Source organism: Mobula hypostoma, chromosome 1 (genome assembly GCF_963921235.1).
Source record: "Mobula hypostoma chromosome 1, sMobHyp1.1, whole genome shotgun sequence".
Lineage (NCBI taxonomy): Eukaryota > Metazoa > Chordata > Chondrichthyes > Myliobatiformes > Myliobatidae > Mobula > Mobula hypostoma.
In genome coordinates, this window is record NC_086097.1 from 54,735,906 (window position 1) to 54,761,588 (window position 25,683).

Genomic DNA, 25,683 nt, shown 5'->3' on the forward strand with positions numbered 1-25,683 from the left:
TATCTATCACCATTTATGACCAGATTTGCCAGGCCAAGAATCTATTCTTATGGGAATGCATTAATTGTACTGCAATTTCATCAGGCTGACACCTTGTTTTCTTGGTATATCTGGTATTACACTGGCATGTTCCTACATACTCCTTGTTAGAACCAAATACAATTGTTGGGCTTGATTATAATGGAATAGTGCCAGGCCATGATTTTACAGATCGTGGTAATCCACATTTGTCTAGTTAAGGGTCTACAGCTGTTTCAAGCTACCATGTCTGACTAAATTCTGCCACACCTCACAATCAAAGATATCCTTACTGCTAAGTCATTTGCATAATGTTTCTTAGCACATTCAAAAAATTTTCAAACTGGTTACAGAAGTACATATTCCCACACAAGAAGTTGTGCTCATTTAAAATCAGTAGTTCCGAATGCAAGGAAACAGAAAATATATTTTACGGATATAGTAAGATGGATTTCTTATTCCCCCTTTAAAAACTGTTAAATCGCCATTCCTGATTCTTTAATCAAAAAATGACATCCAGTTTACTATTCTTCACCACTGTGGTTTAAATTATCATGAATAATGAAAATAAATTAAAAAAGCCAAAAGGATGGATGCAACACACACAAAATGCGAGAGGAACTCAGCAGGCCAGCCAGCATCTATGGAAAAAAATACAGTCGACATTTCCGGCCGAAACCCTTTGGCAGGACTCATCCTTGTCTCTTCTGAAGATGGATGCATTGATATTTTCACAAAAAAAAATCATTGCTCCTCATACCATGCGAGTTATCATCTTCAATTGCCCGATGATATCGAGACCGGTTGACTATGCCCATCACATCGTCATCTTCATCATCATCATCTGCTAATGGATGCCTTATTGGTGATGGCTGTGACAGATAGGTTTCTTTTGTTGTCAAGTCACCACTTTCTTCATCAAATAAATCACTCACTGTAGTAGCAGTGGAATGCGAAGTCAATCCCTAAGCAAAAAAAACAATCCATTAATGTATAGTAACTGATTTGAGCTGAAGTATTTGAATCTTTAATAAGGTACCGTGGATTCCAGATAATTGGAACACATTGGGATAGTACATTTTGGCCCAATTAGGCGGCTGCCCCAATTAGCCAAAATTTCATGGAAATGATTAAAAAGGTATTTAAAAAAGACAAATTACTGTTTAACTGAGTAATAAATTATGTATTTAAATGAAATACAGAGCCAATTAGAACTCTACCAATATTACTACAGTACTATAAAACTGTGTATTAGTTCCTAATAGTTGTCAACGGAGGAATTCATCCAGTGAATATTACCATGTTCTTTTGATTATTGTAAATTAACAATTCTTTGTAGTTCCTAATATGTTGAAGTGGTGAAATGGTTTCATTTTCACTCCTGGCCATTTCTGGCACCTCCAAGCCTGAATGCTTGAAACCGCAGTGAGCAAAACAATTCTGAATTGTTGTATTACTTATTTCTTGCCAACTATCAGTGACAAAAATCACTGCTTTTTGAACACAAACACATGCAACTGACACCTTTTAAAACTGTTTGCTCTAAGCATGGTGTAGTGTCTAATGGCCTCACAAAAGCATGTAACTAATGCTCGTTGCAAACTGTTTGGCAACAATCTCCTGTCTCAATTAAGTACCATAGTGTCCCAAATAAATAAATGGGATCTCGGCTATTTTCTCAATTAATTTTTGTTCTTTAAGAGTTGTCCCAAATAAGCAGCTGCCCCAATTAACCAATGGCCTAATTAACTGGAATCCCCCATGTTTTTAAAACAAGCAATAAAATCAAAAATGTTTATACAAAGGCAGCAAAAGCATTTTAGAGTGTTGAACAAACATTTGTTAATTAAAGTTAATTAATATAACAATTTTCTGCCAAAGTAAGAGAATAGCAATAACACATGTACTTAAGCTGTACATGCACTAATATAAACACACAATATTTATGAAAATAGATTTAGTACAAAGGCACAATTAAATAAAGGAGCTTTAACTTTATTTACCATTGGTTACCACCTCAGTAGCATGTTTAAAAAGGACACAGCATAACAACACTAAATTACACAAGGAACTAAGCACTCTGTTAACATTCTCTCCAACTTACTTTACTGCTAACATCTGCCCAAATCCCTTCAAACATCCCCAAATTTCCTTCAGAATCCGTATAAGCTAGATTTCCTTTCAAAGGGTGCCATGCCATTGCACATATTCGATAAGCCTTCTCATGCCGCAATCTAAGGAAACACATTTCATAACACTTAATATATCATATTTGACATTTAACAACTCTTTTGAAAGACAGCAAACATACCAGCTGCAGAAAAAGAAGCTTTATTGCTGAAACAGCTGCAGTGCCCCCAGGGTTGTGTGCTGGGCCCATTGCTGTACGCTCTGCTCACACATGATTGCAGGACCAAACATCTGAGTAATCTCAGTCAAGTTCACCGATGACATGACAATGGTGGGGCTCATCACCAACAACAATGAGATGGCCTACAGAGAGCAGGTGGAAGAGCTCTAAGCCTGGTGGCAGGCAAATAACCTCTTCCTCAATGTCATCAAGACAAAGGCAATGGTCATCATCTTCAGAACTCACACCCCTCTTCACACATCAGCAGTGAAAACTATAAGCAGTTTCAAATCCCTAGGAGTGGATATATTGCGCAACCTCTTAAGGTCCCAGAACACTCTACACAATCAGGGAAGCTCACCAACATCTCTGCTTTCTGAGGAGGCTGGAGAGCTGGACTATGCACATCTATACTCATGTCCTTCTACAGATATGCAGTAGAGAGCACCCCAACATGCTGCATCACAGCATGATGTGGAAACTGGACTACAACAGACAGGAAGGCTCGCCAAAGGGGAGTCAAAACTGCCCGATGCATCACCAGCACGTTTTATTAAGGAATGAGGCTTGGAGTTGCAAGGAGTGAAAGGTGGTAAGTGGGTGGGGTGATATTTCCACTAGCAAAGTGAATAAAAGTGACAAAATTATCTGCCTATTATCACAAGAACAAAGAGGTAGAATGAAAGTTCTAGAATTCTATAAGTTCTAAACCACACATGATAAATAGCCCAATATCCGTATGATTTCCTTCAGAGGAGAACTTGCCTAACAGGTTGGTTGGAATTCTTTCAGGAAGTAACAAGCAGTTACAAAGAGTCAGTAGATATTGTTTACTTGGATTTTCAAAAGGTCTTTTGAAGGTGCAATACGTGAGGCTATTGAGCAAGGTAGGAGTCCATGGTAGTACAGGGAAAGGTAGAAGCATGGACAAAAGACTGGCTAGCTGGCAGAAGGCAAAGATTAAGAATAAAGGGGGCCTTCTCTGGTTGACTGACAGTGACTAGTGATGTTCCACGGAGTTCAGTATTAGGTCCCCTACTTTTCGCGTTATATTTTCATGATCTGGATGATGGAACTGACGGTCATGTGGCCAAGTGTGCAGATGATACAAAGATAGGTGGAGAAGCAGGTAGTGCTTAGGAAGCAGGGAGTTTGCAGAAGAACTTGGACAGACTGGGAGAACAGACAAAGTAGCAGATGGAATCTATTGCAGGGAAGTGTATGGTCATGCCCATCGGTAAAAGAAATAAAGGTGTAGTCTACTTTTTAAATGGGGAGAGAATTCAAAAATTGGAGGTGCAAAGGTACTTAGGGAGTCCTAATGCAGAACTTCCCTAAGGAGTCTTAGTAGCAGTTAGTCACAGAGGCAGTCGAGTAACGTAAAACTTCACAGTACCAGCGACCAAGGCTTGATTCCCACAGCTGCCAGTACAGTAATGAGTTTGTACATTCTCTCCATGCCTGTGTGGGTTTCCTCCAACATTCCAAAACAAAAGATATACGGTTAATTTGTCACTTGGAAGTATTTGGGTGGTGCTGGCTTGTTGGACCAGAAGGACCTGTTACTGTGCTATAGCTCTAAATAAAATAAAATTAAAGTAAGGAGGCAAAGTAATGTTTGCATTCTCTTCAAGAGTTCTTGAACATAAAAGCAAGGATGTAATACTGAGGCTTTACAAGGTGTGGTCATAAGTGCAAGAGATTCCGCAGATGCTGGGAATCTTGTGCAACACACAAAATGCTGGAGGGACTCAGCAAGTCACAGGGTATTTATGGAAGAGAACAAACATTCGATGTTTTGGGTCGCGACCCTTCATCAGGACTAGAAAGAAAGGAGGCAGAAGCCAGAACAAGGTGAGGATGGGGAAGGAGTACAAGCCGGCAGGTGATTGGTGAGGACAGGCGAGGGAGACGGTAGATTGGTGCGGGGGGGGGGGTTGAAATTAGAAGCTAGGAGGTGACAGGTGGAAGAAATGAAGGGCTGAAGAAAAAATCTCACAGATAGGATGGTGGATTGTGGAAGAACATGTCACAATCTTCCACACTATATTTCATCTAACAGTCTTTTGCCCATTCACTTAATCTATAGCCGTTTGTGATTTCTTTAGAACATATTAACCTATTTATTTTAGTATAATCAGCAAACATGGCTACAGTACTTGAAGTGTTTTTATCCAAGTAATGAATATAGATTATAAATAGTTCAGGCTCCCAGCATTAATCTATAATACCAGCCAACACTAGATGCTGGCTGCCAATCTGAAAAAATGACCCACTTATCACTACTCATAGTTTTGATTTTAACTAGTCACTCCCCTGCCTTTGACATTGCACATTTCCGATCATTCATGAGTTTCCAGTCCTCCAGAGTATAGAGAGCCAACAGGGAAAAAAGGTTTTCACTTTATCTCAAACCTTTACCCTTAGGGTAAGCACATAGCCCCAAATTTCAAGGTTTCCAGCTGGGGGAAACAACTTCACAATATCTACTGTCGTATCATAGATTTCTGACAAATTTCAAAGTTTTAACCAATGCTCAGATTTCCTTTAACAGAAAAATAAAAGAGATCTAACTATTGCACAATTCAGTACGAGTTCATATTCTAAATTCACAAATGATAACAAAGTTTCACAAATCAATAGCAGTATAATACCTTTCTATACATTTTTTCGTCTGTACATTCCATACTGCCATGGATCCATCAATACTCCCAGCAGCTACATAATCACCACATGGAGACCATGATACAACATTTAATGGCTAGAGGAAATAAAAAGAATATAATTTATTCATGTAATTCTTGAAAAGATTGTCTATTATGCTTTTCAACAGTATCCAAGTCTCTATGAAATAACTTTCAATTAGCAAGAATACTTTATAACATATAAATACAAGAGTATTTATGAAACAAACTCTTTCCTCCAGAAACATATTTCCATTATTTTGGTTAAAACATTGATTTTTCTATGATATTCAAACACTAATGCTATTTTCAATTAAGTATTTAAGTTGAGTTAAACTATTCCTGCTTCATGAAATCATTTTCCTAATACATATATACTTTCTGCTGTTATATCCAAGAAAACTGCTTTTAATTTTTATATAAAGCTTACCATCGTAATGCTGTCATCTGAAAGATCGGCAACATTTTCCCAGGATTCTCTTTCATACAGTTTTACAACTTTTTCGACTGGAACAGCCAAGAACTAAGTGTATGTACCAAACAGAGAATAAAAAGTTAGACTAAAGAAAACTTTCAGACATGCTTACCTTATTAAATATCAAAACGTAATATCCCAAATCTGTTCAGTCTCTGCTCCTTTAACCTATTTTCAAAGTTTATCAGATGAGCTCTGAAGAAACGAATCACCATGCTTAAGACACAGTGCACATTGTTCAAGATTGATGATTTGCAGTAAATACATCCTGTTTAGAGAACTGTTTTTCACTTACAAATATTAACAATATCCCACTTATCACTTACAACCTGCTTCAGATGAACGGCCATCAAAACTTGGGAAGTGCACACTACAACATTGTGCAGCTAGGACAACACAAGCTAAAGCAATTGAAACTATTTACCTTTCCAGACTTTGGTTGCCACTCAAGTCTACAGATGGATGTAGCACGGTTCACCTCATTGAACTTGGTTAGCAATGGCCAACTGGATGCAAGTGTCTACAAAGCAGAACGATACTTTAAGACGATTGCCAAACCTATTAAACATGTCATGTTGTAAACCACATATAAGCAACTTGAAATACTTGTTTCTTTTCATGAAAAAAACTTGGGCATATCATGGAACATTCTATCAAGACCAAGGAACTGATTGTGGATTTAAAAGGAGAGGAAGTTGGGTGAATACATAACAAGCCTCACTGAAGGAGCAGCAATGGAAAGGAGCAGCAGCTTTAAGTTCCAGTGTCAGCATCTGAAAGATTCAATCCTGGCCACAATACATCAATGCAATCATGAAGGCAGCAAACCAGTGGCTCTACTTTGTTCAGAGTTTGAGCATATTTGGTATGCTACCAAAGACTCTATCAAATTTCTACAGATGTAAAGTGGAGAGCATTCTGACTGCTTGTATCAGAGCCTAGCGTGGAGGCTTCAATGCACAGGACTGTAAGAAGCCACACAGGGTTGTAGACTCATCATGGGAGCAACTATCTCCACCATAGAGGTCATCTTCAAGAAACAGTGTCTCAAGAAGACGGGATCCATCACCAAGGATCTTCACCATCTAGGATATGCCCCCTTCTCATAACTACCATCAAGGTGGCACCTTAGTAACCTGAAGGACATTATCCAAAACTTTCAGAACTGCTTTTTCCCCTTGCCATCAGATTTCTGGAAGGCTCATGATCATTACCTCATTATTCCTTTTTCTTACACAATTCATTTACTTTTGTAATTTATATATCTTTGCACTGTTCTGCAGCATGAAATTTAACATCGTATGTCAATGATAGTAAATCTGATTCTGACTTCTACAGATGTGCTGCTGAAAGTGTCCTCATGTTGCATCAATGGAAGGCATGGCAAGTCAAAGGCACAAGAACATAAAACATGAGGTGCTACCTCAAGAACACAAAGTTCAAATTCATTCTAGATTAACCGCAACTCTGACTTTGCATGGGACTTAGATGTAGATTTCTCAACCTCAATATGAGTCAAATCATAATTTTTCTTCAGAACATTTTAAAGAATAACACAAATGGCACATTTTCGTTCCTAATACTGATCACATAATGTAAACTATAAGACTTATCCAACTAACCTGATCAGATATTTTCCAAATACATACTAATCCATCACAGCTGGAGGAAGCCTGAAAAATAAAACACCTTGAGATTATTATGAACAAAGCTACTGAAGTATTGAACTGCACAAGAGTTGTAAATATTGCATGCCACTATCACTTAAAATATCAAAAATACCAAAAGCAAACATTGTAAACCTACTCAGGTAATATAAAGTCTACCACAATTGTTCCATGGCTGAAGCAATTCAAGGTGCTACTAAAGATTCTATGTGAATCAAGTGATTTTAAATTAATTACCAGATACACATCCTTTGGGTCAAAAGCCACACTGAGAATAGGACCATCATGACCTCGAATTGTCTTCTGTTGACTATTGTCTTTAACATCAATGATCTTTACCATAAAATCACTGCAAATTGAAGACACAATACAAAAACTTGAAGCAACATTCATAATTCAATTGAAGAAAAATAGATCATGAGAACATAAGAAATAGCAGGCGTTCTGTTTAGTTCACAGTGTTAACTGCAATGAGATCAGATCCAATCTTGTACCTCATTACCATTTTCCTGCACCCCTTACATGTTGTTAATATAGTTACCACAACCACTTCTTCTGGCAGCTCCTTGCATACACTGACCACAATTTGAGTGAAAAAGTTATCACTCAGGTTCCTATTAAATCTCACCCATCTCACTTTGAGCCTACGCTCTTTAGTTCTTGATTCCCAAAACTGGGAAGAAGACCAAGATCCTTCACCTTATTTGTGCCTCTCATGATTGGATATTCCTCTGTAAGATCACCCCTCCTTTTTCTAAGCTCAAATGAAAAGGAGTCCCAACTTGCTTAACCTTTGTCTGGAACTCAGTCCCTCAAATCTTGGCAGCATTCTTGTAAATTTCCTCTGTACTCCTTCCGGTTTAATAGCATCTTTCTTATAGTAGAGTGACCCAAAACCAAGTATAACATACTAAATATAGCCTTACTAACTTCTTGTTCAAATGCAACATAAATGTCCCAGCGTCAACACTCAATACCCTGACTGATGAAAGGCAGCATATCAGAAGCCTTCATTGTCATCCTGTCGATCTGTAATGCCACTTTCAGAGAATCGTATACTTGTATTCCTGGATCCTTCTGATCTATAACAAACCCCAAAGGCCTAACACTGTCTAAATTCTACCTTCATTTGTTATCCCAAAATTCAACATCTTGCCCTTGGCAAAATTAGCCTCTATTTTCCATTCCTTGGCCTGCTTACCCAGCTAATAAAGATCCCTTTGCAAGTATTGATTCACTGCCAATAACATCACCTATTTTAACGTCCTACAAGCTTACTTAGCATTAATATAGATGACAATTAGCAATGGGTTCCCTAGGGAACACCATCAGTCAGAGGCCTCCAGTCTAAAAACCTGAATTCCATGTGATATAACTTTCCACAGCAGTCCACAATGTGGAATCTTTTCAAAGGCCTTACTGAAGTCCATATAGACCACATCTACTACCCTGCCCTCATGACCTTCTTGGCTACTTGTTCAAAAAAGAACTCAATGAATTTGTGAAATGTGGTCTCTGACACAGAACTGTGCCAACTATCCATAATCAGCTTGTCTTACCAAGTACTTGCATTTTCTATCTTACAATCAAAACACCTCTGCTGGGGAAACGTCATCACCACACCTACATATCAAAACTCATAGGAATCTGATTTGTCCTCTCATTCTTCTGAACGATGAAGAGAATGGGACCATCCTTGGTTCTTCTGCCAAAACAAAACCATACCCCTCCCCGCACCCATCCTGAATCACCTCAATCAATTTAGTGAAACCCCAATGCCTCTGTGGGCAAGAAGACTAGTACTGTACACAATGACTTCTTTGTGATCTTATTAGGGATCCCAAATAATTTCAGCACCATGTCTTTACACATTGACTAAAATCCTTTTGCAATAAGAGTAAATTAACCATCAATCTTCCAACAGTTTGTTGCTCCTGCATGTTAATTTTCAATGTTTGATGTACAAGAACAACCTCTAATCGACAATACTTGTCAGATTCTCAACTTTTTTTTCTACTAAAGTGAGTAATCTCAAAATTTTTATCATCATCGGTATGTCACATCCACGTGCTTAGGTTGTCTGTGTCCATTTGATACCTCCCTACATCCCCTTTGCAACTCACACTGCTACCTGGCTTTGTATATCATCAGTAACCTAAATACATTTAATTTGGCTCCCTATCAATATCATTGACATGAATCATTATAGCATGGGGCCCAACTCTGATCCTTGCTGCAAATCATTTGTCATGCCCTCCCAACCTGAAAATAACCTATTTCTACTCTCTTATCTATTAATCAATTGCCAAAGCATTCAAATAGTCAAATCAAGTTTAATTGTCATTCAAACCATACACGGATACAGGCAAATGAGATAGCGTTTCTCATTCCCATCTATTTTGTTTTATGATCCAAACACACCATACTTAAAACCTCAAAATCTCCAATAAAATCCCCCTTGATTACTTTATCCTAATTACAGTCATCCTACCTTGTTATTACTCTTTAGGCACCTATAGATAACTTACACTAATGTTTTCTTCCCATTTATGTTCCTCCGCAGTACACAAAACGTTTCCAAGCTATGATCCTCCTCCTCTCTCCACTTACATCGAGGCTATCCCTCCTCCCTTTCCATTTCTCCTGTCCTTTCTAAGAATTAAGTATCCTGGAATACTTAAATCTCAACCATACATCACCCTATAATCACATACTCAATACTAATTAGATCATACATATGAATTATATCATCAGTTTATCAATCTCGTTACTCAAGCTGTATACATTCAGTTTACATAGCAACAAATGTGAGTTTTTACCTTTTTCCTCTTATAAATCCAACTGGTATTCTCCTTTCTTATTTGCTTTCCTTTTCAGACTAACTCTAGTTATAGATATTTTTTGCCTCCTGCACTATCATTTTGTCCATCAAATGCCTTGACCAATTTATTTCCTTCCATGATTTAGTTTAATGCCTTACCTGTAGGCTTCATTATTTGATAGATTTAAATAAAGCATATTTCAAAGGGACAGATCCCCCGCTTCCTTAGTGGTAGGACTAGTGGCCCATGAATTGAAATCCATTTCTCCCCTCCCATTTTGAGCTACATATTCAACTCTCAGATCTTACTGATTCAATGCCAATTTGCATATGACTCAGGTACTAATCCAGAGATTATCATTGTATTTGTTTTTTTTTTAAATTGGATTCTAATATTCCTTTAGGAGAATCTTTTTTTTGACCCTTCTCTTTATCCTAATCTTCATTAACATAAATAATAAACAATAATTCTTAACAATAATTCACAAAATCAATAATAGTTATTGACTGCCATCTGCAATTGTTCCTGCTGCCTCCAGAAATTGTGCAGTTGATTTCAAATTTTTGAAGAACTCTCCACCAAAATCAAGAACAACTAGGGAAAAGTTGTTGCAATATAATGAGGAAATAACAGGCAGGGTAGCCAAAGAAGAGTCAGAAGATGTTGTATACTTGGATTTTCAGAAGGCCTTTGACAAAGTGCCGCACATGAGGCTGATAAATAAGATAAGGGCTTAAGGTAGTACAGGAAAGATGCTTGCATGGATAGAAGATTGGCTGACCGGCAGGAGGCAAAGAGTTGAAATAAAGGGGGCCTATTCTGGTTGGCTGCAGGTGACTAGTGTTGTTCCCCAAGGGTCAGTGTTATATATCAACGATTTGGATGACAGGATTGATGGTTTTGTGGCCAAATTTGCAGACGATACAAAGATAGGTGGAAGGGCAGATAGTGTTGAGGAAACAGGGAGTGTGCAGAAGGACTTGGACAATTTGGCAGAATGGGCAAAGAAGCAGAAGATGGAATATAGTGTTGGGAAGTGTATGCTCATGCACTTTGGTAGAAGAAATAAAGGTGTAGACTATTTTCTAAATGGGGAGAAAATTCAAAAATCAAAGGTACGAAGCAACTTGGGAGTCCTTGTGCAGGATTCCCTAAAGGTTAACTTACAAGCTGAGTTGGTGGCAAGGAAAGCAAATGCAATGTTAGCATTCATTTGAAGAAGACTAGAATATGTGAACAAGGATGTGATGCTGAGCCTTTATAAGGCAGTGGTCCAACTGCACTTGGAATATAGTGAGCTGTTTTGGGCTCCTTGTCTAAGAAAAATGTGCTGGCATTGGAGAAGGTCTAGAGGAGGTGCACGAGAATGCTTCCAGGAATGAAAGGGTTAATGTTTAAAGAGCATTTGATGGCTCTGGGCTTGTAATTGCTTGATTTTAGAAGAATGAGAAGAGATCTCATTGAAACCTATTTAAAGGCCTAGATGTGGAGAGTATGTTGCATATAGTGGGTGAATCTAAGACCAGAGCACACAGCCTCCATATACAGGTATGTCCATTTGAAACAGAGGTAAGAAGAAAAGTCTTTCACCAGAGGGTGGTGAATCTCTGTAATTCATTGCCACAGACTGCTCTGAAAGCCAAGATACTGAGTATATTTAAAGCAGAGTTTGATAGGTTCTTGATTAGTCAAGCATCAAAGGTTATGGGGAGAAGGTAGGAAAATGAGGTTGAGAGGGATCATAAGTCAGCCACGATGGAATGACAGAGCAGAATCAATGTGTTGAGTGGCCTAATTCTGCTCCCATGTCTTATGGAAAGTCGGCTCCAGATCACGATCATTTCTCCATTATTACCTTACCTGGATCCAGCAGCAACAGTAGTTGCATTGTTATTGAAAACAACGTGGTTTGCTTCGGCAGTGAAGCGAGTTAAAATTCCATCTGGGGAACCATCAGGGAATGAATTTACTTGAACAATGTTGTTAGAAACAGTGGTAACAAGCATTCCATTCTAGAAGAAACAAAATTATTCATTAGATTATTATTATCTCAAATGCAAACCATTTTCTATGAACATAAATCTCTCTATAGTGAAAATGAAATGCCACATGGCAGTACCCTGAGATATGACCATAGAGATTCTCAAGGCAGCTACTTCCTGAAAAAATCATCTGCATCAAAGTGATGTTCTGTTCCATTTCAACACCAAGTTCATATTTGCCATACGGTATTTTAAAACAGTGGTCACAGAATCCATTGCATCAGAGGTGGAAACCAAACAATGTACAAATGCTGCAGTTGCAACTGATTTCTGCCATCTGGGCTAACTGCTGCCAATACGGCTTTACTGTTAAATGCATCAAGGATGCCACAGCTCGTCAACAATCTGTTCTCTAGCTGGTCAACGGCTCACCCAAAAAATACTGTTGGGTGGTGTAAAAAATTATAGGACAACCCTAGAGGAGAAGAAAAAACAAATAGAGGTCATGGTCACATTGACTTCAACAACTTGATTTAAAAAAGCAAAGAGGTCCAGCAATATAAATTGAGGAAACTACATAACATATTCAAGAGCAGAATCTCTAAGATTACATGCCATAAAAGACATGCTAACAGCTATTAAGAGTTTGAGGAGATTTGGCAAGACTAGGCACAGAACAGGCAACTGCTTTGCTATTTCAAGCTTCTGATTAAGTGTTATTTCAACTCCACTTCCTATTCCCACACTTACTTGTCTGTCTTCAGCCTTTTTGTTACAGCCATGGTGAAGCCAAATGCAAACTAAAAGAACAGCACTTAACTTCCACTTTGATAGCCCATAGCCCAAAAGTATGAACATTGAATTTTCTGGCCGCCCTGAGTTACTCTCCCTTTACTTATCTTTTCCATTCCTCCTCCCACCTGCCTCCCCTTATTACCATAACTTCACCCTCCTCCACCTGGTTCCATCTCCCTGTTACCCCCTCCCTTATGTAGCTCCACATATCAACCATCAACTCCCAGCTCCACTCGGATTTATCTGCCAAATATTTATTTTTTTACCTATTTCCATACATCATTTATCAGCCTCCATCTCCACTCATTCCGCCCCTTCCCTATCTACCTATGAATCCCCCACTATATTTTTGTGGGGTACAGAGGAATTTTGACAGGGGTACTGTATATGTCTAGAACTAATTATCATTAGAAAGGAATAAGTATTAGATGTCTGAACAGGCCCAGAGGAGGATAAATCAAGAGGGTCGGATGAAATATATCCCAGGGTGCTCTGGAAGGCAAAGAAAGAGACTGTTGGGGCTCTAACAGAGATTTTTAGATCTTCACAGCTCACAGGCAAGGTGCTAGGTGATTCCAGGTCAGCAAATATGGTACCTTTATTCAAGAAGGACAGCAGGGATAAACCAGGTAATTAATGAAGCTGTGAGTCCATAGTCACTAATTGGAAAATATTCTGAACAGAATTATGTGCAATTAGAAAAGCAAGGATTAATCAAATTGAGACAGAACAGTTTTAATAAGCTAAATCTTGTTTCACCAATTTATTCCAAAGGAGTAACTAAGGACAGTGTGAGCGATGTAATCTACATGAATTTCAGTTAAGTCTTTAACAAGCTCCCATACGGAACTAATCCAAGGTTAAAGTCCATGGGGAAGGCTGGCAAAGTAAATATAAGAGTAAGATGATAGTAGATGATTGGATGGGCATACTGGAAGTATGAACAATCATATGCATTTATTTAAATTAATTTAGTAGATTGTGCTACTTTCTGGACATCCTAACTTCCAAATGTTCCTGATATTGGGAATGGACGACACTAATAGCACTAAAAAGGAGAAATTGAGACCACCACTTCATATAGACATCATCAGTTGCTAGTTGCCACATTATTCCCAATATGAAGCAGGTCAAGGTCCACTGCACCTTGGTCTTTCTATATTCTAAATTAGTAGAGTGAAGTCCTCAAGTGAATCAGGATTAGAAGCCAGATCTTGATTGCATACTAAAAGAAAAGTTCTTGTTAATATTTGCAGATTTTTTCCTTTTGCTTCCTGATCCAAAAAGGTGCTAGAAAAGGGCCAGTAATATCATGGAGGATGCCATCCACCCTGCTCATGGACGTTTTGTCCCACTCCTATTAGGGAGGCTACGTAGCATCCACACCAGGACTACCGGCTCAAAAACAGTTACTTTCCCCAAGCAGTCCCTCCACACTCCCCACTACCACTACTTTATCATTTCCCATCAGTCACCTTGCATACAGACACTCCTGTGCCTAGTGTCACTTTATGGACAGACAATCTATGTATATAAACTACCTTATATAATTAAATATTCATTGCTTTTTTATTATTGTGTTCTTTATCTTATTGTGTTTTTTTTGTGCTGTATCAGATCCAGGGTAGCAATTATTTTGTTCTCCTTTACACTTTGTACCGGAAATAACATTGAACTATTTTGAATTGAATTGGATTGCACAGGATGTAAACATGAGAAGTTTCAGAATAAAGGCATTAAATAAAAATTTCAGTACAATATATATTGAAAGTGAAGCACCTCCTTTTTAACTAATGTGGAAAAGAAAATAATTTTCATAGCCACTATGGATTGAATCTTACAACTTCCTCCTTCAATGTCTGCATTCATTTATAAATTAAGCTAAAGTTAGCAGCTGTCATTATGAAAATACATTCAAAATTTTACATTTTCTCTGCATGTAAAATCTTTAAAGATTTTAAAATCTTGACATTCTCAGCATATTCTCTCCCTGTCAAACCCCATATTCATGAATATATTATAAATTTAATTATCATTCCCTTAATATGTTTGAATTTATAATTAAGTCTTGCCATAAATTACACCATACACTTAATAAGACATTTGCATTTCATAACAGCAGGAATTTTAGAAAGCAAAGGAATCACATACCCGGAGAGCAAGTGAGTAAACTTTATCACCAACATTGATTGATTTGGGATCATCGTCATCTAAACTTTCCCAGATTCTTACATCACCATCACTACCTCCAGTTACAATATATCTGGAAATTCAAAAAGATTTGTTTAATTCAGGACCTTCAAAAGATGATTAGTCTATTGACCATTTTGATCATTCCAAGCCATCTTTTTGATCAGAATGGCTTCAAGCTCCATTCCAGGATCAAGAACATTAAAAGTATAACTGTAACTACAGCCAGCCCTCCGTATCAGCAGGTTCCGCATCCACCGATTCAACCAACCGCGGATCGAAAATATTCAGAAAAAATTCCAGAAAGTTCCAAAAAGCAAAACTTGAATTTGCCACGCGCCAAGCACTACGCTGAATCCACATGAATGACGTGATGTGTAGGCATACCCTGCTGTAGCCTCCCACCATTTCACAGATCCTCAGTCTCTCTCCAGCGCTCGTTGTTTGAGCATTGTTTGCCTCGCGTCTCGTTCATTCGCTACTTGTGTTGTGAGCAGGAGGAAGGAGTTTATGGCTAGTAGGGGATGGCTGGCTAGCTATGTAAAGTGCGACAGCCTCAAGAACTTAAAGATCACGGGAGAATCAGTATCGGCTGATGCCGAGGCAGCATCAGTGTTCCCAGAAGAGCTACGATAGGTGCACCTGTACTGAACATGTAAAGACATTTTTTTCTTGTCATTATTCCCTAAACAATACAGTCTAACAACTATTTACATAGTATTAGGTATTATAAGTAATCTAGAGATGATTTAAAGTATACGGGAGGATGTGTGTAGGTTATATGCAAATACTACACCATTTAAAATAAGAGACTTGAGCATCTGCAGATCTTGATATCCACGGGGGTCCTGGAACCAATCCCCCGCAGATACTGAGGAACGACTGTACACTGTTCAGCCTCTCATGCTTTTTCTACAATTCAGCATGTCATAATTTAGATCTTACTTGATAACATTTTCCTGCACAAACCCAACATCTCTCAATTCCCTTGAAATCTAAAAGACTTGTACCTTTCATTTTGAAAATATTCAACAAATGCATCTCTACCTTCCAGATTCACTAACACTTGTGTGAAGAAATTGCTTCTCATTTCAGAACTTAATAGCTAACCCTGTAGCGGTGTGCTACACACAGCGCTAGAGTAACCACACGGAGTCGGTGAGTTGGAGTTGCGATAAAGAGATTTATTCAAACTTCGCGGCCTGCTTTAAAGCCTTCCTGTTCCCGCCCTCCCTGGGGCGGGACTATTGTGGGGAATGCATATTCCCAGACCCTTTCCGCGCGCGGGATTTTCTCCCTGCTGGTGAAGATGGCCTGGCGCCCTTTTTGGGGCCGGCCCTCTGCCTGCGCGCGCTGTTTCGTGAGCCGGCTCGTGGGTGCTAGAAAATGAGTCGCCACATAACCCCCCACCTCCAGAACCGGCGATACCTCCCCCAATGTCCACAGTCTGGATCGGCCTCTGTTTGGGAGGTCTGCCCTGCGCCACGGTGCCTGAGCCTGGACCGGCTGCGCCAAGTTCACATGGGCCGGTTTGAGTCGGTCCACCGTGAAAACCTCCTCTCTCCCCCCAATGTCCAGCACAAATGTGGACCCATTGTTCCTGATCACCTTAAACAGCCCCTCGTAGGGCCGCTGTAGCGGTGCCCAGTGTTCGCCCCATCGTACAAAAAGAAACTTACAGTTCTGCAGGTCTTTGGGTACGCAGGTCAGGCTCTGTCCGTGCTGTGAAGTGGGTATGGAGGCCAGGTTACCGAGCCTCTCCTGTAGTCTGTCCAGGACTGCTGTGGGTTCTTCCTCTTGCCCCCTTGGGGCTGGTATGAACTCTCCTGGGACTACCAGGGGTGCGCCGTACACCAACTCAGCCGACGAGGTGCGCAGATCTCCTTGGGCGCCGTGCGGATTCCGAGCAGGACCCAGGGAAGCTCGTCCACCCAGTTAGGCCCTTCCAGGCGGGCCATGAGAGCCGACTTCAGGCGACGGTGGAAATGCTCCACTAGTCCGTTTGACTGTGGGTGGTAGGCAGTTGTGTGGTGTAGCTGCGATCCTAAAAGGTTGGCCATAGCTGACCACAGGCTGGAGGTGAACTGGGCGCCCCTGTCGGAGGTAATGTGGGCCGGTACCCCAAAGCGGGCTACCCAGGTTGCGATCAGTGCTCGGGCGCAGGATTCAGAGGTGGTGTCGGTGAGCGGGACTGCCTCTGGCCATCTGGTGAACCGGTCTATCACAGTTAGGAGGTACCGCGCTCCTCGTGACACTGGCAGGGGCCCCACGATATCCACATGGATGTGGTCGAACCTCCGGTGGGTGGGTTCGAACTGCTGCGGCGGAGCCTTGGTGTGCCGCTGCACCTTGGCCGTTTGGCACTGCATGCACGTTTTGGCCCATTCACTGATCCGTTTATGAAGCCCATGCCACACGAACCTGTTGGCGACCAGCCGGACGGTTGTCCTGATGGAGGGGTGCGCTAAGTTGTGAATGGATTTGAAAACCCGCCGGCGCCAGGCTGCTGGGACGACGGGGCGGGGTTGGCCAGTAGCTACATCACATAGTAGGGGTCCTCTCACCTGGACCTACGGGGAGGTCTTGGAGCTGCAAACCGGAGACTGCAGTCCTGTAACTGGGGATCTCAGCGTCTGCCTGCTGTGCCTCTGCCAGCGCTGCATAGTCCACCCCCTGGGACAGGGCCTGTATGGTCGGTCTGGAAAGTGCGTCCGCCATGACGTTGTCCTTTCCCGAGATATGCCGGATGTCCGTCGTGTACTCGGAGATGTAGGACAGATGTCGCTGCTGGCAGGACGACCAGGGGTCGGATACCTTCATGAACGCAAAGATAAACGGTTTGAGGTCTGTGAACGCGGTGAAGGGCCTACCTTCTAAGAAGTACCTGAAATGCTGGATTGCCAGGTACAGTGCCAATAGCTCCCGGTCGAAAGCACTGTATTTGAGTTCAGGTGATCGTAGGTGTTTGCTGAAGAACGCCAGGGGTTGCCAGCGACCCTCGATGAGTTGTTCCAGCACTCCACCGACTGCTGTGTTGGATGCGTCCACCGTGAGGGCAGTAGGAACGTCCGTTATGGGATGCACTAGCATCGCGGCATTTGCCAAGGCTTCTTTGGTTTTAACAAAAGCGGCTGCGGCCTCTTCGTCCCAGGTAATGTCCTTGCCCTTACCCGACATCAGGGTGAACAGGGGGCGCATGGTTCGGGCTGCTGAGGGGAGGAAACGGTGGTAGAAATTCACCATACCCACGAATTCCTGCAGACCTTTGATTGTGTTGGGTCGGGGGAAGTGGCGGACCGCGTCTACCTTGGCGGGTAGAGGGGTTGCCCCGTCTTTGGTAATCCTGTGGCCCAGGAATTCGATGGTGTCGAGTCCGAACTGGCATTTGGCCGGGTTGATTGTAAGGCCGAATTCACTCAGGCGGGAGTAGAGTTGGCGGAGGTGGGACGGATTCTCCTGACGACTACTGCTGGCTATGAAGATGTCGTCCAAATAGATGAATGCAAAGTCCAGGTCGCGTCCCACCGCGTCCAGTGGTTGCTGGAACATCTGTGCGGCATTCTTTAGACCAAACGGCATTTGGAGGAATTCGAAAAGTCCAAACGGGGTGACGAGTGCTGTTTTGGGGATGTCGTCCGGATGTACTGGGATTTGATGGTATCCCCAGACGAGGTCTACCTTGGAAAAGATCCTTGCGCCGTGTAGGTTTGGTGCAAAGTCTTGAATGTGCGGCACAGGGTAGCGGTCTGGCGTTGTATCCTCGTTCAGTCTGCGGTAGTCACCGCATGGTCTCCAGCCCCCCGTTGCCTTGGGCACCATGTGCAGGGGGGAGGCCCATGGGCTGTCGGACCGTTGTATGATCCCCAATTCCTCCATCTTCTTGAACTCCTCCTTCGCCAGTCGGAGCTTGTCCGGGAGAAGCCTTCGAGCACGGGCGTGGAGGGGTGGTCCCTGGGTCGGGATGTGATGCTGTACTCCGTGTCTGGGCATGGCTGCCGTGAACTGCAGTGTCAGTACTGATGGAAAATCCGCCAGGACCCTGGTGAATTCATCTTTGGACAGCGTGATGGAGTCCAGGTGTGGGGCTGGCAACTTTGCTTCACCCAGGGAGAACGTTTGAAAAGTCTTGGCGTGGACTAGTCGCTTCCCTTGCAGGTCGACCAGCAGGTTGTGGGCTCGCAGAAAATCCGCCCCCAGGAGTGGTTGGGCCACGGCGGCCAGTGTGAAGTCCCACGTGAACCGGCTGGAGCTGAACTGTAGCCGCACCGTGCGGGTGCCGTAGGTTCATATTGTGCTGCCATTTGCAGCCCTCAGGGTGGGTCCAGGTTCTCTGTTGCGGGTGTCTTAATTCGTTGGAGGCAAAACGCTGATCTCCGCTCTGGTGTCGACCAAAAATCGGCGTCCCGACTGCTTGTCCCAGATGTACAGGAGGCTGTCCTGATGGCCAGCCACTGTAGCGATCTGCGGCGGCTGGGCCTTGGCGTTTCCCGGGAAATTGCAGGGTGGTCTACAGCGGCGGGCCTCTGTGCCCCACCGCTGGTGGTAGAAGCACCATTGTTCATTGGGCTCTGCTGCCGGGCCTGGTCTGGTCTGTCATTGGGCACGCAGCTTGGTGATCTGTGTGACGGATGCCCCTCTCTCCTTCTTGGCATTCCACAACACATCTGCTCAGGCCGCCACCTCCCGGGGGTCACTGAAATCTGTGTTGGACAGCAGCAGGCGTATGTCCTCGGGCAGTTGCTCTAGGAACGCCTGCTCAAACATGAGGCAGGGTTTGTGTCCTTCAGCCAGGGCCAGCATTTCGTTCATTAATGCCGATGGCGGCCTGTCTCCCAAACCATCCAGGTGCAGTAATCGGGGTGCTCGTTCGCGCCGTGAGAGTCCAAAAGTCCTTATGAGCAGGGCTTTGAATGCTGTGTGTTTGCCGTTCTCCGGGGGCGACTGTATAAACTCCTCAACTTGTGCAGCAGTCTCTTGGTCGAGAGAGCTCAGCACGTAGTAGTAGCGAGTGGACTCCGAGGTTATCTGCCGAATGTGGAATTGTGCTTCTGCCTGTTCCAACCACAGACGGAGTCTCAGCAGCCAAAAGCTTGGCAGTTGTAACGAAACAGCGTGAACAGATGCGGCGTCGGTCATCTCTGGCCCAAATATCGTTTGGGCTGTCAGGGTCACCAAATGTAGCGGTGTGCTACACACAGCGCTAGAATAACCACACGGAGTCGGTGAGTTGGAGTTGCGATAAAGAGATTTATTCAAACTTCGCGGCCTGCTTTAAAGCCTTCCCGTTCCCACCCTCCCTGGGGCGGGACTGCTGTGGGGAATGCATATTCCGAGACCCTTTCCGCGCGCGGAATTTTCCCCCTGCTGGTGAAGATGGCCTGGTGCCCTTTTTGGGGCCGGCCCTCTGCCTGCGCGCACTGTTTCATGAGCCGGTTCACGGGTGCTAGAAAATGGGTCGCCACAACCCCTTATCTTGAGATTGTAACCACACGTTCTAGAAACCCTATCGGGGAAACTAACATCTTGAGCTATAAAGAATTTTTGTGTGCTTTATTGAGATCATTTCTCACTCTTGTAAACAAGATAGGAAAGCTGAGTCTACGTAATGTCCCCTCATATAACAAACCTGCCATCCCAGAATCAAAAATGAAAATAGAAAATGCTGGAGATAGTCAGCAAGTCAAGCAGCATCTGCAGAGAAACATAACTAACACTTCTGACAACCCTTTATCAGAACTGGATGTGAGAAGACAAATACAACTGTAAGCGCAGAGAAGGCAGGTGGAGAACACCTGCTCTACAGTGGAGGCCAAGGTTGTACAGCTAACACACTTACTTTTGCTGTTGATCACAGTTGTTCTGGTTGGAAGAGTATAAATTCCGGAAGATGCATCAGGCACATGGAAAAAGCCAAAACAACAGGAGATGCTACAACTATGAGAGGCAAACCACAGCAGTTGCTCAAAACCAAAATGAAAGAAAATGCTGTAAATATTCAGCAGATCAGGCAGCATCTGTTGCAAGAAATTAACTGAGTTAATATCACTGCTCTATGGTCACATACCAGAACAGGCAAGCTCTCAACATTCTGGGAAGGTTGATTACCTGAAAATGTTGAGTTCAATTGAGTCCTGAGGCTCAATATGTCAAGATGGAAGATGAGAAAAATAAAATAAGAGGACTCTCAAAGCTCAGGGACTCTTTTGTGGGCTGTATGGGGATGTCCGTAAAGCAGTTGCTCCATCTGCTTTGGGTTTTGCCTCTGTAGAGATCAACATATGGCAAATATTGCCCTTTCTGTTTTCATTTTAGATTTCTAATGTCTGCAGATTTTGCTTTGCAATCCCTCAAATCAATGTGGTAAACCCACCCTGCAACTCATTGTAAAGGGCATATATCTTTTCCTTTGACAGGAAGTTTAGACATTTCGACAATACAGACTTTTTAAGTAGAAGCTGCAGCCTCAAATAAAAAACTCTGAATGACATAATGAGAGAAGGAAATATTGTCCATAACGAACAGTTCAGGAACTGTTCTGTGCTCTATGGCAAGATACTCACCTATCTCACACCCTGTTCCTTTACATTAATCAAGAAATTCAAAACTAAGGAGGGTAATTATTAAGTTACTCTCTTAACTAGAAAATGAATTGGATCATCTGCTCTTATCATGTCACAGAGATTAAACTACCTATGAAAATCCATTAAATAGCGCTAGATGGGGAAGTGGACTAAATTGCCAATTTGATCTTGGCCTTGGCTCAATTTTCCATTTTCAGTTGCCCATAATCTTCAAGTCCCCCACAGACTAAAAATTTTAACTTTCAATTTATTTAAAGGGTTGGCATCTCTCTGGGATAGAAAATTCCAAAAGATTACAATTCTGTGAGGAGAGAAATAATTTCTTATCTTGGTCTTAAATAGGTGACCCTTTATTCTGAAACTAGTTCTGGATTCCACTCTCCCATCAAACTTAAGTGGAAACATTGTCTCAGGACCTAACTTGTCACTCCCCAAGGTAAAAATGTATTTTGACAGAGTGTTAAACTTTAATATAGAGTTTAATTATGGTGTGCTCTATTAAATTTAGATACATCAAGGGACCTTACCTTCCTGTTTCATCAAAACAAACACCAGTGTATCCCTCGGGGTGTGCATATCGCATTGGCTTTCTCTCAGCTGGCATCCTCAATTGCTGTTTTAACCAAGGAAAAATAACATTCAAAGTGAAGGCACAGATTTTGTAGGTACAATAGAAAAAAAATAGAAACTAACCAGTCTCAATTCTTGTTACATACAATGAGAAATCAACATTTTCAGAGTGGTCTGGTGGATTGTTGTGGAGGATGCAGGTATAATACACTTAATCCAAAAGACACTTGACCATTTCATTTTGGAAAATGAAACAAATTCAAATATATTAATCTGCATGCAATTTCCTCAAAACACACTAGGTTATTCCTAGGATCACAGATATCATCCCAGAGTGACTAATTCCATTGCAAACAATGCAGGACACAAGCTTGATCTAGTCTGAAGGAAGCCATCCACCAACAATTCATACAATAACTGGAAGGAAGTAGAATTTAGAGTATGGAGCAGTAACTAATTATATTCTCTATTTATGTTCCAATTGTACTGATATATAGGGGTATTAGAAAAAAGTGCACACAGTGAAAGCTTAATTGTCTAGCTCAAGCAGGAGACAGATGCTAAATAAATAAGTACGCCTATTAACCTTTATGCTACCCTCAATGTTGATCTGGTGCTGCCCTAATAACCTCCTCTGAAGTGCCCACCTCTAGAAATTGATGAAGTGCCAACTAACTGACCTTCCCAGCGCTAAACTGGGCTGAGGATGTGGTCCTAATGCAGGCAATGGGATTACTGTGCATGGGCAAGAGGATCAACATGGAAGCAATGAACTAAAGAACCCGCTTCTGAGCCGTAAAACTCATGACTCTTGCTATCACTGTATTGACAGAGTGGAGATGATTGGAAGGGAGGGAACTACATCTACGTGAGATGCATCCAGCTGCAGCTCCTTGAAGACTGTGTCGGGGATCTGGACCAGCAACTAGATGACCAAGAGACCAGCTTGTACAGGATAGTGAGGAGATCATCAGAGTTACAGGGAAGTAGTCACCCTTTACGTTGCAAGAGGTGACTGTCAGTAAAAGAAATAGGAAGGCAAATAGGCAGTTAGCACAGAGTACCCCTGTGGTCATTCCCCTCAATAATGAGTGAACTGTTTTGGATACTGTTGTGGGGGATGATTTCCCAGGGGAATGCCACAGAGACCAGGTTGCTGGCACTGAGCGTTAGTCCGTGGTGCAGAAAGGAAAGAGGAAGGAGGAGGAAGCAGTAGTGATAGGGAACACAACAGTCAGAAGAACAGACAGGAGATTCTGCGGACATGAACGGGACACCTGGATGATATAATGCCTCCCAGTTGCCAGGGTTGAGGATGTCTTGGATTGCATTTTGGAGCGCAAGGGAGAGCAGCCAGATGTCTTGGTACATGTTGGTACCAATGACAGAGGAAGGAAAATCAATGAGGTCCTGAAGAGAGAATTTAGAGAGCCAGGTAGAAAGCTGTGAAGCAGGACCGCTAGGCTTGGAATTTCTGGATTGCTACCTGTGAAATGCACCATTGAGGGTAGAAACAGGATGATCTGGCAGATAAATGCACGGCTGAGAAGCTGGTGCAGGGGGCAGAGCTTCAGGTTCTTGGATCACTGGGACCTGTCCGGGGGCAGGTATAACCTGGACAAAAGGAACAGGTTGCATCTGAACCAGAGGGGGACGAATATTCTCATGGGCAGGCTTGTTTGAGCTGTTGGGGAGAGTTTAAATTAATTTGGCAGGGGGATAGGAGCCGGAGTGAAGGGATTCAGGATAGGATGGATGGTAAAAAAAGCAAAGCGAGCATACAATCAGACTCTCAGGAAGGGCAGGCAGATGATAGGGCAACATTGCAGTCAGCAGGGAGAGTATCAGTGCATGAGAGAGGCAGAATCAAAAAGGGTAGCAAACACAGTACTCAAAATGTTATATTTCAATGCACTGAGTATAGGAAATAAGGTGGACGATCTTGTTGCACTTGTACAGATTGTCGGTATGATGTTGTGGCCATCATTGAATCGTGGCTGAAGGATGGTTGTAGTTGAGAGCTGAATGTCCAAGGTTATACATTGTATCAGGGATAGGAAGGTAGGCAGAGGGGGTGGAGTGGCGCTGCTTGTAAAAAATGGCCTCAAATCTTTGGAAAGATGTGACATAGGTTCAGAAGATGTTGAATCCTTGTGGGTTGAGTTAAGAAACTTTAAAGGTAAAAGGACCCTGATGGCAGTTATATACAGGCTTCCAAACAGGAGCTGGGATGTAGACTACAGATTACAACAGGAACTAGAAAAGGTGTGCCAAAAGGGCAACGTTATGATAGTTATGGGAGATTTTAACATGCAGGTAGACTGGAAAGATCAGGTTGGTAATGGATCTCTGGAGAGCACATTTGTCGCATGCCTGCAAGATGGTTTTCAGAGCAGTTTGTTGTTGAGCCTACTAGGGGATCAGCTATACTGGTTTGGGTGTTATGTTATGAACTGGAGGTGATTAGGAAGCTTAAAGTAAATCAACCCCTAGGAGACAGTGATCACAATATGACTGAGTTCAACTTGAAATTTGATAGGGAGAAAGTAAAGTCTGATGTAGCAGTATTTCAGTGGAGTAAAGGAAATTACAGAGGTGCGAGAGAGGAGTTGGCCAAAGTAAATTGGAAGGAGATACTGGCAGGGGTGGCAGCAGAGCAGCAATGGCATGAGTTTCTGAGAAAAATGAAGAAGGTGCAAGATAGATGTATTCCAAAACCAAAAAATACTCAAATGGCAAAATAGTACAACTGTGGCTGACAAGGAAAGTCAAAGCTAATGTAAAAGCAAAAGAGAGAGCATACAACAAGCAAAAATTAGAAGGAAGATAGAGGATTGGGAAGATTTTAAAAACCTACAGAAAACAACTAAAATAATCATTAGGAGGGAAAAGATGAACTATGAATGCAAGCTAGCAAACAATATCATGGTAGATAGAAAACGTTTTTTCAAATTTCAAAATAAAAGAGAGATAAGAGTAGATATAGGACCTCTAGTAAATGAGGCCAGAGAAATAATAACAGGGGACAAGGAGATGGCAGATGAACGAAATGAGTATTTGCATCAGTCCTGACTGTGGAAGACACCAGCAGTGTACCATGTGTTGAAGCGTGTGAAGGAAGAGAAGTGAGTGCAGTTACTATTACAAGGGAGAAGGTGCTCAAAAAGCTGAAAGAAGTAAAGATACATAAGTCACCCAGACCAGATGAACTGCACTCTAGGGTTCTGAAAGAGGTAGCAGTAGAGATTGTGGAGGTGTTAGTCATGGTCTTTCAAGAAACATTGGACTCTGGTTCCGGAGGACTGGAAAACTGAAAATGTCATTCCACTCTCTAAGAAAGGAGGGAGGCAGCAGAATGGAAATCATAATCCAGTTAGCCTGACCTCAGAGGCTGTGAAGATGTTGGAGTCAATTGTTAAGGATGAGGTTATGGAGTACTTAGTGGCACGGGATAAGATAGGACAAAGTCAGCATAGTTTCCATAAGGGAAAATCTTACCTGATGAACCTGTTGGAATTCTTTGAGGAGATTACAAGGAGAAAGGAGATG

The 25,683-nt window shown here is 42.2% G+C and overlaps 1 protein-coding gene across 2 annotated transcripts in view; it reads right to left on the reverse strand.

The window, feature by feature from the left end:
* wdhd1 (WD repeat and HMG-box DNA binding protein 1) overlaps positions 1-25,683 on the reverse strand; it is an 89,779-nt gene that overhangs the window by 53,254 nt on the left and 10,842 nt on the right. For both annotated transcript variants that reach the window (XM_063049169.1, XM_063049161.1), the window contains exons 2-11: positions 22,092-22,177; positions 14,945-15,056; positions 11,877-12,028; positions 7,432-7,543; positions 7,150-7,200; positions 5,952-6,047; positions 5,483-5,575; positions 5,023-5,129; positions 2,123-2,252; positions 779-983 (exon numbers count right to left, since the gene is read on the reverse strand). In XM_063049169.1, coding sequence (XP_062905239.1) covers positions 779-983; positions 2,123-2,252; positions 5,023-5,129; positions 5,483-5,575; positions 5,952-6,047; positions 7,150-7,200; positions 7,432-7,543; positions 11,877-12,028; positions 14,945-15,056; positions 22,092-22,168 — 1,135 coding nt within the window. In that variant the 5' untranslated portion in view covers positions 22,169-22,177. The remainder of the gene's footprint in view (positions 1-778; positions 984-2,122; positions 2,253-5,022; positions 5,130-5,482; positions 5,576-5,951; positions 6,048-7,149; positions 7,201-7,431; positions 7,544-11,876; positions 12,029-14,944; positions 15,057-22,091; positions 22,178-25,683) is intronic.